We start from the raw sequence: 13527 nt of genomic DNA, 5'->3' as shown, positions 1-13527 counted from the left end.
GAAAAAGGTTTCCTCCGTCTGGCGAGTAAGGAGAGAAAAAAAATCTGCGGCCTTACAGCACGTTGCTTTAACCCTTTCATTGCCACGCAACTGAACAAAAAATCAATAATCAGGAAATTTAAAGAAACAATATGCCTTCCCGATCTGCAATTGTTTGTTTAATGTCCGATTTCAACGAAACGCTAAGCGGCTTAGAACCATTGGCAGATTTGCGGTTGTCTATACAGAACAATCCATGTAAGATACAGGTGTCTCCAGTTGGGACAATACATCCATTTTGAATATGTTTCTAAATCAAAACAATATTGCTAATGTTAATAATGATTTGTGATCTACTCTCCCTGCTTTAATCCTTGCGTATGTCGTGTTTTGTGAACGCGCGCTTAGGTATGCGGTGCGTGTGCGGGGTTGCTAAACTCCACGGTCAAGTGTGTACGAATGCGCCCCAACCCCGAAAAGGGCAAAGTTTACCCAAGTTTCACTTTTTCGGGTAGCATCGGACGAAACTATGCGAGGGTCGCAAACAAATCTACATACATATGTGTGTATTCCTTGATAATTATAATACACGTGAGTGTCACGGGTAATTAAATAAATATTATCTTACGTTATTTATGGTCCGTAACGGAACGTTTTACATTAAAATGCAATGCAAGTTGCACAGCGTGTTTGTGAAAGGCGGTGGCAAATTTTAAGGGTGTTTATTACTCGCAGAAACAAACAAACAAGTCTTAAATATCATTGGTGTTTTAGGACAAGGCTTATCTGTTTAGTATTTATTGGTTGGAGCAACGTTTCGCCTTTTTAAAACTAATTTTATTTTAAATAATAAATATCTATTAATATTGTTTATTAACACGACTGACTGCTATTCTTAGATTTTCTTGTAGGAGCAAAACTAAAGCACATCTTTGACTTTTCACTTAGCCCCAAAAAAAGTCTCGTGGACTTTTTCATTTCGTCAACCCATCACATAAATAAACCCCTTTCTTGACAATTTCCGTCATCTAAAATTCCGAACCAATACTTTTCTAGGTCAGTGAACATCTCTACATTCGTATAAATATAATATATATCTCCTTGATACGATTTTTGAAATGAAAATAATATTAAAAACTCATTTTAGTTTATTTTTTATTAAAAATAATACACATATTTTTTATATCATATTTGCTCAAATACTTTTATGATAAATTATCATTTAATATGACACATTGAATGTATTAAATTTATTTAATTAGTTTTGTACTCAATATTAAAATTAGAAAATTTATAAAAACTGCCTAGAATTTCATATAAAATTGGTATGTGGCTGTAATTAGTTGTTTATATTTTTGGGTTATTTATGTGGTTTTTTTTTAATATGACTACAATTTCTAGCTACAATGCATTTGATTGATCAGATTTTTTCTATCATAGATTTGTAGATTACAAATACAATTAATTTTAAGCATAAATCTGATTTTTATTATCTCAAAATCTTTGGTTCAAAAAATATATATAAAAACAAATTTTATACGCGTTTCACTTAGCCGTAAAAAATGGTTATTTAAGCATATTGATATAACTAAGCTATCAAACACATCAAAAAGAAAACTCACGTTTTATTAATTTTTGTGTCAATAAAATCCAATTAAAAAAAATAATATACTTACGCATCATACGCAGATGTAAAAAAATGATAAAATATTTTTAAAGAAAACTCATATGCTTTTAAAAACCGTAAGATTTATACTTATTATTATATACCCAAAAAAAAAAAAAAAATTTTTTTGTGAAAATATATTTTAATAATCTGATTTATATGTAATTTTTGCGCTAATTTTAAGCTTGATTTTTTATATTATATATCATAACTTGAATCATATTATTGATTCTTCATATAAATAAATATTATTAAAGTAATTAAAATATCTTCACACGTAGCCGTAAAATGTTTATTAAGTATAAAAAATAACTATACAGACTACCAAAAACAGATTGATTGACATTTGTACAACAAAATAATTATTCATTTCAGCGATTTTTTTCTGAGAAAATCTTATAATATTTAGAATTCTAACATTGATCAATAACTACTGACACATAGATCAAAATATTGCTTCTTTGTGTCAAAAAAATTAAATTCCAAATCAAATGTAATTCCATCAAAATAATTTAATACGTCTTTAAAAATATTGATAAAAAAAAACATTAAAATAATCATTTTTAGTAAAATTTGGTTTCAATATTTTACCTTGGGTGACCGTGTAATAATTACAACGGATAATTGAAACAATGTTTAATTTACAAAAAGCCATTAATAGCAAAAACACGCAAGAATATAATATTTCACATATAAATCAGATAATAAAATTTGCCACAAATACTTTGTATCAAAAAAATAAATGTATAATTTACATGTCATGCGTATCCATAGAAACGCGTACAATCAAGTATGCATAAAAAGCTATACAAGCTATGAAAACAACATTAAAGTTTATTCTAATTTAACAATGATTATTTTTTATGCAAAATTTTTTTGCAAACTATTTTGTAATATTTTAATTTTTTTTTTTTGCTTATTGCACAATCAATATGTTTAGTTTTACTAGCTAACGAAAACACTTATTATTAGATTATTTATTTTTTGGGTTTAAAATACACATATAATATAAAATCAAATTGTATACGCGTCACACGTTGCCGTGAAAAATGGTTTGTTAAGTATAATTTAATAGCTAAACATGCTATCAAAAAACCGTAAAATTATTAAGTGAATATATGAGAATTATATATTAAATATAGAATTAATATCTGTATACAAAACTAAGCTCAAAGTAAATTTAATATAGGAATATTATTGATATTATTTTAAATAATTCTTAAGAAATAAATATAATCTTCATTTAATGTTTATATATAAATATATATATATATATATATATATATATATATATATATATATATATATATATATATATATATATATATATATATATATATATATATATATATATATATATATATATATATATATATATATATATATATATATATATATATATATATATATATATAATATATAACTGATAAAAAACATCCCTCATTAGAAGGATCCATTTTATCTTAGCAACTGTTCTCTAAAAATTGATTATATAGTATTTATAACAATATTAAAAAATATTTTCAATAATAACTTAATGCACTATTTAAAATATTATTACACTATGTTAGTTGAAACATATTAATTAATTGATTTATAATTTCACTGGGCAATATTAGTGAAACTATATTTATATACTGCTTGAATTATCTGGTACAAGTACGTTTGTAAGATTTTGGGTTTAACATATATGTCGCCCCATAATTATTTTTTAAAATGAAATTCGCTGTTGTCGTACAGGATTTAACAAGTGACATTTACAACTTTCAGTTGAAGACAACAAATTTTTTTAAACGTTTCACGACCTTCAAATGACAGCTTAGAGCAGCAAATAATATCACTAGAACCTGTAAAATTAATTATATTTTCACTGGTACAAACATATCTACCGGTGAAAATGTATTCTGACACGATTTCAGTCAAATATTTGTGAAAATATATTTTTACTGGCAATACACATTCACTGTAACGTAGATATTTAACAATTAGTTTAAAATAAAATTGTGTGTATATAAACATATATTTATTTTATAGAACATCAGTTCTGTATTAAATAACAATCTAATAAATATAACTGTGTTTTGAAAATATAATTTAACTGATAGGCGTTAGTGAAATTATATGTTACTTTAACTGTCGTTAAAACTTAATTTGACCGTTTAAATCCAAACCTAACCTAGACAGTTATCCAGATCCAACTTAAAATTATACTATAGTCGGTTTTAGTTTTAACTTTCCTTACGTCTTTTTGTTAAGGTTTTAACAACAAATGTTAAATTGAGTTATTATATAGTCAGCAACATAAAATTTCACTAGCGTTTATCACTGAAACGCCATTGAAAATATAAATTCACTGTAACATATATACATTTATGTATATTTATCAAAAAAAATGATATTGTCGTCCCAAAATATAGTACGTTATAGGATATAAATTTCATAATAATTGAAAAACATATAAAACGTTTTCTTTGTGTGTAGCTATTATATATGAAATGTGTTAAAAACCTATTAGTTTTTTTTCAGTAAATTTAATACCACCCTATAATTAATAACCACTTGTACTCTTTGTAGCGATTGTGTAACGTTCTGTATAAAATACACTACAATATGTACAAATTTATAAAACGTGCGAATCAGCCCACAATGCCAATTAATTTATTATTATAAAAAAAAAAACTAAAAAAATATTAATTCAATATATTTTTAGAGAAAAAATATGTTACACACCCACGCGGTAGAACAACAGGGGCGTTTTTAATTATCGTACACTTTTATATTTCTCCCTTGTGCGAGTGTGTATATTTACGTGTCGTGTATGGGCGTCGTTAGCACTATTTCAACGGGCAAAAACTGCCAGTGTCACATCGTTTTCTTTGCGTGTCCTACTTTCTGGTTAAGTATCGCTTCCGAACTATTCTCCCCCATTGTCTTACACGTTTTCCATCTTTCGGCCTCGCACTCTCTCTCTTTCTTCCTCGCCCCCTGTCCCTATCCACCTTCAAAATGCAAGCGGCCTTCTTTCGACGATTGTTCATCATAATTTTCTTCTGCTCTTTCTTTCCTGTTTTTTTTCTTCTTCATGTCTGTATTTTTTTAAATTTATTAAGATGGGGGCATTTCTTTCTGGATCGATGTCGTCTTCGGCTCTTTTTTACATTCCCTTCGCTTCCACATGCGAGGGTTTATGAGAAATATATGCTTATTATATTGCTCTGTTTATCTGCTTTCTTTGGGGCAAAGTCGTGATTACGATTCAGATTTTTGGCGACCTTAATAAAAATGTTCATGTGCGTTGTGTAATTTTTAAACCCTTCATCGATGAAAAAAATTGACAAATAAGACTAAACCGGATAGAAATGCGTTTTTTAATTTATTATATAATATATAATATAACATATATTTTACTATCTAAACGCGTTTATTTCCGGCATACAATAGAAATTTATTTTATAATAATCACGCAATATTTTACAATTTCAGAGTTAGATCAGTAGATAGAAAATGCATTTAATTGCAGAATAAAAAAAATTAAAATAAACCTACCGAAATTCTGTGATCAATTAGTGTGTTTTTTTGTGTATCTAAAAACAAACAAGTCAATTCATCGAGTCGAACGTAAAACTTTGATAGTTTAACGTTTTAAAAAATAGATAGGGTTTGTATTTATACATAGCAGTGAAAATATATTTATACATACATATAATATTATACACGCGTGTTGAAGAATCTGATATGATCAGAGTGTGCAAAGTGTAAATCGATAACACCAATTGTATTTTAATATACATATGTATATATTGCGATAGTGTCGTGTATTAAAATAATATATTATATTATATTAACTTAGTGATGTATTTAATTTAAAAAAATATAAATAAAACGATTCGAATCATCGAAGAACAAAATAAAAAAAGACTAGTGCTGACTTTTGAGGATTATAAATAAAAGTGTGACACAAAAGGGCCAAAGTAGTGTATTATTAATTTTATATGATACGAGGTGACATTTTATAAATGTCAGATTGAGTCACGTGCACTACATGGAAGGTGTAATCCGACGGTGTTCAACGGCCATTTCTACAATCCGACGATGACAGTTTGAGAAGCTCTGAGATCTTATGCACACACATACAAACATTTCGTCCAAAGGAGATAATCAATTAATAGGCGTATTATAGAACGATCTGAGGAGTTATTTTTTCATAAAAATAGTAGAACGGTTTGATGTGTTTTTATTTGAGAACATTTTGCGTGTGAACATAGCCATTTTATGTGCAGATTTTCGAGAAATTTATACACATATATAAGGAGTGGAATCTTTTATTGAAATATAAGAGATTAGAGAGAGAAAATATTTTTGAATGTTTTGAAGAGGGTCGGAAGAAGGTTTCGATCCGAGCAACAAGGAGTTGCATGGATCTGATCGGAGAGGATCAGAAGAGTTAGGAGTTTTCACTGAGGTTTACGTGCCCCCGGTTCGCGATTTTCGAAGACAGGAGAAACGCAGAGTTGGTCAGGATGTTGGCCATGTCTACTCTGATGATGCCCGCGGCCACCATGACCACCATGACGAACCCTGGCCCCATTCCGGTGGCCGCGCAGGGGAAGCTGGAGCCGGCGAAACTGCTCCAGCTGCACCCGGGGCTGGTGCCTCCGCTGCAGCCGCCGCCCTGTCAGCAAATGCCGCCGAACAATAATAAAAGCGGTAAGTGATGAGATATATGACCTTATTAATAATTTTCTGAGGGTGGCGACTCAAATGCGTGAATATAGGACTGCAACAATGGTGATTTTTAATGGATTGTGACAGTTTGTGGTTATTGTGCAATACTAGGTATCCCGCACATTTTTTTATATGACAGATTTATTTCTTTATCAGTTATTTGCGAAAATCTGCATTAATTATTATTTTTTAATTTGTGATTTTCGGTATCTCTAAATTAAACATTGAAACTTCCACAATTCTTTTCCTAAGGTGTGCTTGCGAATTATTGTTTCTATGCCGTTACATAGACAACATGTTTCTCAAACGTTGTGCTATATATGGAGCAGATGTTGATATATATATTATATTCAACATGCAAAACGTGATTATAGAGATTAAGAGAGAGCAATGGTCAGAAATTGAACATAACTGTCACTACTTTTTTTAAGTAAAGACGATTAAGCTTAATGCTTGATTGCCTCATCAATTGAGTAATAAAAATATAGTATAATAGATTATATGAATTATTAGCAATGAAACTAAGTCTTTTTACAAATAAACAGAAAAAAATCATTTGTGTTTTTAGAGAAAATAAAAACGTATCGTTGACTCAAAACAGCTACTTTAAAGTCACAATATTTTTTATCATTATAACTAAATTTAAATGGCATTGTGTTTTACTATGAAAATTTTAAACCACATTTTGGCTATTAAATCTAATTTATTCAGAGCTTTTTAATATACATAATATACAATTAGGATGAAAAATAATACACAGTAAAAAAGAAAAAATCATATTAAATGGTACGAACCGGACCAGATGGCGAAAGCCATAGGCGAGTCAGCTAATGCGGACTTCCTGGCTTTAACAGTCATCAAAAAATGGACGCGATCGTGATTTTTGAAGACGTTTCGGTACCCAAAACAATTTGATTTTCAACAGCACCCTTCAGTAGTTAAAAAAAATGCTTAGCGACATACAAATTTTTGCGAGAACTTAGTGAATCGTATTTTAACGAATACAATCCTCTTATAAAGATATTTCAAGAATATTTTGATTATGAGGAAGTATTTGGTTATTCAGGGATTCCAAATTATAGATCTTTAAAGTGAAACGCGTTCTTCATAGCAAAGATTTATCGCAGATATCGTTTATGTGTAGAGAGAAATTTTACATGCTCTTAAAAATGATTTCGAGATCTTTAGTGAAAGTTTCTCTAGCCAAAATTATCCTATCGAGATCGTCAAAATAATTTTATGACGAACGGAATCAGGAAAATGACTTTTGTGTTGGAATTTTCCGACACTAAATTTCCATCTCCTTAGAGAAACTAAATCATCCTAGAAATAATTCTGCAATAGATCAAGTTCATTTAAACAATTTTAAATCCTCTGCATACAGAAAAAAAATTTAACTGCCGTATTTGTGTCAATAATAAAATTGGGCCCAACCTGATGATGCCTTGTTTTTTTACAGAATTTTTTACAGAACAGAACTAGTATCACTGTCTTGATTTAAGACCACGATTCAGATACTCAATGCATAGTTTAAACCATCCTTTGTGTTAGTACTATAAAACTTGTTTTCAATATGCAGTAATTTGAATGAAAAAAACATAATCTAATAAAAATCTGATTCAAAAAAAAAACATTGAGCTTAAATACCCTTTACTTAAAAAAAATCTCACAACAATAATTCATTGAGTAAAAATCTTTGTAGTATAATAATCGAAAATTCAATTTATTGAATTTTCATTACTAGAAGTTTAATATTTTTTTAATATAACTGCTTAAAGCATTATTCTTAATTCAACTTAGACAGTCGAGAGGACACTGTTATTTTGAAAAATGATAAGTCGTTTGTATTATTAATAAAATCAGAATTCAGAAGATTAACATTACATTTATTTCCTAAAACTAAAACCTCTCATTTGACTTAGATAAAAACCATCTTGAAAACGTGGGATTTTTCTGCCACTCATGCATGATAAATATATGATATGACTTATTTGCGTTTTAGAATTATTCAAATTGTTAAAACTGTAGTAAAAAAAAGTTTCTACTTTGTGTATTCTCTGTCTAAAACAGAACGATTGCGTCATACAATGACACATAATATGTATTGTTGTGTTAATTTTAATAAATAAGCTCTCGAGAATTCTTGACTCGCCCTCGTGTAATATATAATTAAAGCCATGGACAAACTTTTATTTAAGCGCTTGTTCGTAAACATTAAATTGCGAGTTCTTGAACGACGCTCAGGAACAACGAAAACTTTCCAGGTTCGTTCGGATATAATGTTTTATTATTAAATAATTTATAGTTCATGCCGCTTCATTTTATAAGGACAGTAATTTAATTCTCAGTAATTTTACGGCAAATGCCGTGTTATGTAATAATAATATTTAATTTAATTAAGTAAATAAATATATTAAAAAAAATTATTTGATAACACAAAACGTATTACTATAGCTAAAACAATAAATAATTCGGTTCACAAGACTGTTATTATATTATTATAATAACAGTAAAATATTTTTAAAACTGTTTTAAAATGCATTTAATATATATTATACAATACAGGATAAAAACAATTTTCTATTTATGTGAAAACATAAATCTTATAATAAAACTGCATGGGGTAACTGTGTTACCCACTCAGTAGTACATACATATATACATATATACATGTATACTTAAGCATAATTTATAACATGCATACATTCATATATACATTATACGAGTGCGCACTTAAGCTTTTTGCTACGGATATCCGAATTGCTGATCCGATGCGAGTGAATTTGCAAATGTATAAAAGATATTCAATATACAAAAGCGTATCAAATATACGTTTACATATTCAAATAACCTATTATCGTTTCAATATACATCTATGTTTGTATCACATTTATAACATTATTGGATTCTATATTTTCTGATCATGTTTTCTTTTCATTACGCTCACGTTAGAAACAATGAGGCTGTATGAGTATGTGTCGAACTTTTTTCTCATTTTATCTGTAGCATCCATTGTTCGAAAGGTTCAAATTGACCCAGATATGATTAATGGGGGTGGTGCGAATGAATGACACCGAACCAGATAAACCGGCTTTATGGCTTTGTGTTTTAAACAGTATCGGATTCAACTCCGGTTTAAATCTTAACGGTGATTAAGACACTTCCGCTTTTTACTTTATTTTATTATTTAGAATCGGTTAAATCTTTTCGATTTGTTTGAAAAGGGATTGTAAAAAAAATACAAGTATTGGAATTAAAAGAAATATGATATTAGCTTAAGTATTTTATAATGTAAAGAAAAAAAAAACACTTATGCTAAAAATAATTTTTATCACATAATCATAATATATTGTAATTTGTTTTAACATTAATTATTTTATGATCAACATGCTTCGTTGCAATATATTTAGAACTACTGCGATTGAAATTTTACAAGCGCTTGCTCTCGAAACGTCTAGCTATTTACCGATACAGGAGCACTTGGCTTTCTTATTTGATCTGATGGATTTGTGATGTAAACACTTGTGTTTTTACTTAAGTTAGTACACAAGTAAGCACACCCAACAATGTATTCCTTAATGGTTGAAAATTGTATTCATAAGTGTTTCTAGTTGAATTTTAATCTGTATTCTTGTATGTTTATGATTATACATAGACATATAAATATAGCTTTAATTTAAAATAGTCAGCCACTTATCTTATAAAGGAACTGGAATCAAAAATTCAGTTAGAAATTTGTTTATTAATTTCGTAATTTTTACATAAAACGTTCAACACAGAATATAGATTTTGTATTCTGATTATTGAAAGCGTCACAAAGATTAAATTCACTGACTTATGTTTAGATGTTTAGTTTAAATACATATATGTATACAGATTTTGAGAAAGCCTTTGACAAAGTTTGTCATAGGTTATTATTAAATAAATTGTCGAACCTCGATTGCTCAGATAATTTAATTCGGTTATTCTCGAGTTATTTAAGCAATCGTAGACAGTTTGTAACCTATGGTGGACGATTGTCAAAAGAACATTTTACCCCTTCGGCGGTTCCTCAAGGATCCAATCTGGGACCTCTGCTTTTTGTGCTATTTATTAATGACATAAATACAGCAATTACAGATTCAAGTTTTCTTCTGTACGCAGATGATTTAAAATTATATAAATGCATTCGATCTGTTGTGGACTTCTTCTCTCTACAAGGTGATTTAGACTCTCTGTAGAGATGGGCTTCCGTTAACCGTCTGCCCTTTAGTGTCGGAAAGCGCCAAACTGTGTCCCGTTTGCCATCAGCTTATTTCTACCATCTTGGTGGTAACATTTTGACTAGAGAAACTTCCACTAAAGATCTCGGAATCACTTTCGAGAGCAAATGGAGGTTCTCTCTACACATACACGACGTCTGTGATAAATCTTCCAAGATGCTCGGCTTTGTTATGAGGAATGCCTTTCACTTTGACGATCCGTCAGTCATTCGCATCCTCTATGACACTTTAGTTCGTAACATTCTTGAATCAGGATCTATAATTTGGAATCCTCGAATAGCCAAATATTCTCTTTTAGTGGAAAAAATTCAAAAAAGGTATTTAAGATACCTTTACAAAAGGACATTTGGTTATTATCCGTACTTATATCCCAGCGCCTTTCTTTTAGGAGCGTTGGGATATGATTCGCTGAGTTCTCGCAGAAAGCTGTATGTCGCTAAGCGTTTTTTTAAATTACTAAAAGGTGCTGTCGACAATCCAGCTATTCTTGAGGAATTCCAGTTATGGGTTCCTGAACATTTTCGAGAATCACGATCGAGACCCTTTTGATGGCCGCTAGGGCTAGGACATCCGCACTTGCCGACTCACCTATGGCTGTGGCCATCCGGCTCCTTAATACGCTGGCATTACATATTGATTTATTTAATGTCAGCTACGAGGATCTTATCCGGTTTATATCATTTAATTTTAATATTTTATATTTTTTTGTTATGTTTAAGTATTGTATATTTATGTATACATACGTTTTTTATGTTTTATAAATTTAAAATTTGTTTTCGACCATCGTGGCGCATTGGGGTAACCGGTTAGGCCACGACGGTCTTAATTTAATCTAAAAAATAAAATTAAAATAAAATAACTAACAATGTGCATATCAATTGACAGGCATATTTTATGCGTAGTTTGTGTTTAGCTAGTTTCAATAACGCATTTTGTCACGCGGGACAATTTATATTTTTTAAAAATAAAGGCACTTTTAGATTTGAATTAAGTGCAATAAAGTGGTTTTAATTTTAGAGAAAGCTTTTGCCAAGAATTCTATTACCAAAGGAATAGTTAATGAATAGTACAACCGTTTCCAAGAAAAATGGGTGGCCACAGATTTAAATGTGGAAAAATCATAATCATTGCGCTTAGTTAGCATCTTTTATGAATCATAGAAAATCATTTTAAATGAAGCAGCATCTAAATTTCTTTCAAATTTTCAACAAAAAATGCTTTAACGTATCGTAATCAGGTGACAAATCTAGGGTGTTTAATCGAAAAAAAATGAATCGACGCAATGTAGAGCCAAGAGCAAAAAAGGCACAAGTTCGATTGAATGTCAGGGTTTTTATTAATATTTTTCTTAAATATATTGATATACAATACCACCAATTTTTATTATTAGGTCTTACAGTCTTTATAATTAAAAAGAAATGACCAAAGTTATGGGCAAATCTGCGACTTTTTCCTATTCCCGTAAAATATGACATTGAAAGGACCATAAAAAAAATATTTTGGAGTGAGCTAAATATTGTACCAAATATTTATTTTCATAAATGTTTTGTGGATAAGAAAAAACGCTGGCTTAAGTATGTGTTATGGATTTGCTTTTTGTTTAACCTAACTAATAAGGCTGCAGCTCTGCAGTTTTTTAAACGATCTGCCGCTGGCAGAAGTGCCAACGAATCCGAGCCAAGCAATAACAACTTCTAATGTCGTTATCCACACCTTTAAACAATTTTTTTTTTGTGTGAAATTGCACTGAACCACCAATTTCCGATATCAAAAATTTAATGGCACAGAATGGCGTGCTCGCGATATGATATACGATACCACATACATAATACACAGTCACAATTTCCAAACGCTGCGATATTAGAACCCTTGGCAAATTGGTTTTCGCGCGAGCTCCTCCTTCTCCTTTTTTCCTCTTTCGGGGCGCGATAATATTTTTCTCTTATTGATGCGCCTTTGAATTTGCTGTTGTGTTGAACAACAATTGCCAAGAGAGACTTCCGGCACAGGATGTGACGTCAATAATTCCAATTTCCTGCGAAGTGTCCCAGTGGAATGCCGCATTTGTGCGAGCGTTCTCTCTTTCTGTCTAATAGACGTTTCGCATACGGAGCAACATCCGAGCTCACTACTAACAATGGGGAAATTATTTTATAACCCAGATGCGAGTCGTGTTACGGACGCTTAAATGTAGGCGAATTACAAAAAAATATCGTTAAAGTTAACCTTTGAGAAAAATTATAATTTTCAAAAGACACGGATGGTTTAATTAAAGGTCATTTTGAGGGGTAAATGTTAATTTGTGTGTTCTTAATTAAAATAGGCTGTTGATTATTCTAAGCTCGATTTATTTTCTTAAGAAATACGGTGTTTATTTAGTAAGAAGAAACGAGAAAATTAACTACCATAAAAATTTTAGGAAGAAACTCATAAAAAATATATTATATTTATATAAGCTGGTATGACTTTTTTTACCAAGTTATTTTACGTCTAAAATGTGTTAATTATCATAAATATTTTGTTATTTCGTTCAATCACCTATTATTGGGTTATTAAAGGAGTAATAATTTTGCTTGATTATTATTATTATTATCGATCGATCCTTTATATTATATATATTTGAAAATAAAATCTAAAGCTATTATTAAACTTAAAACGGCCGTGTATCGTCAAAAGTTCGGCGCTCTGTTTATGTTACTTTTAAAATTTCGGTCGTGAATTTTATACCTCGACTTTATTATCTTACATTAGTGTGCATGACAGTATACGTTCGTTCATACATACATTCATACATACGTAATATGTCCATTTTGATGTACATTAACGTAAGCCCAGTAAAAATGGCAATAAATTACGTGAACAAGAACATAAAATTCGAGTTTTTTATGGCGATAC

The 13527-nt window shown here is 29.8% G+C and overlaps 1 protein-coding gene across 8 annotated transcripts in view; it reads left to right on the top strand.

Annotated features, from left to right (window-relative positions):
- LOC148230041 (cytotoxic granule associated RNA binding protein TIA1) overlaps positions 1 to 13527 on the top strand; it is a 235738-nt gene that overhangs the window by 161349 nt on the left and 60862 nt on the right. For 2 of the 8 annotated variants that reach the window (XM_088198261.1, XM_088198262.1), the window contains exon 2: positions 5496 to 6352. The exons of 2 other annotated variants lie outside the window; for them this stretch is intronic. In XM_088198261.1, coding sequence (XP_088054387.1) covers positions 6166 to 6352 — 187 coding nt within the window. In that variant the 5' untranslated portion in view covers positions 5496 to 6165. Of the gene's footprint in view, positions 1 to 5128; positions 5304 to 5495; positions 6353 to 13527 lie in introns of those variants that run through there. 4 more of the 8 variants (XM_088198264.1, XM_088198265.1, XM_088198263.1 and 1 more) reach the window with 3 other exon arrangements.

The sequence above is a fragment of the Plectrocnemia conspersa genome, unplaced genomic scaffold, assembly GCF_051122295.1.
Source record: "Plectrocnemia conspersa isolate PC_06_02 unplaced genomic scaffold, ASM5112229v1 ptg000011l, whole genome shotgun sequence".
In the NCBI taxonomy this organism is placed as follows: domain Eukaryota; kingdom Metazoa; phylum Arthropoda; class Insecta; order Trichoptera; family Polycentropodidae; genus Plectrocnemia; species Plectrocnemia conspersa.
Note: the sequence above shows the minus strand (reverse complement) of the source record. Positions and strands in the feature narration are given on the sequence as shown.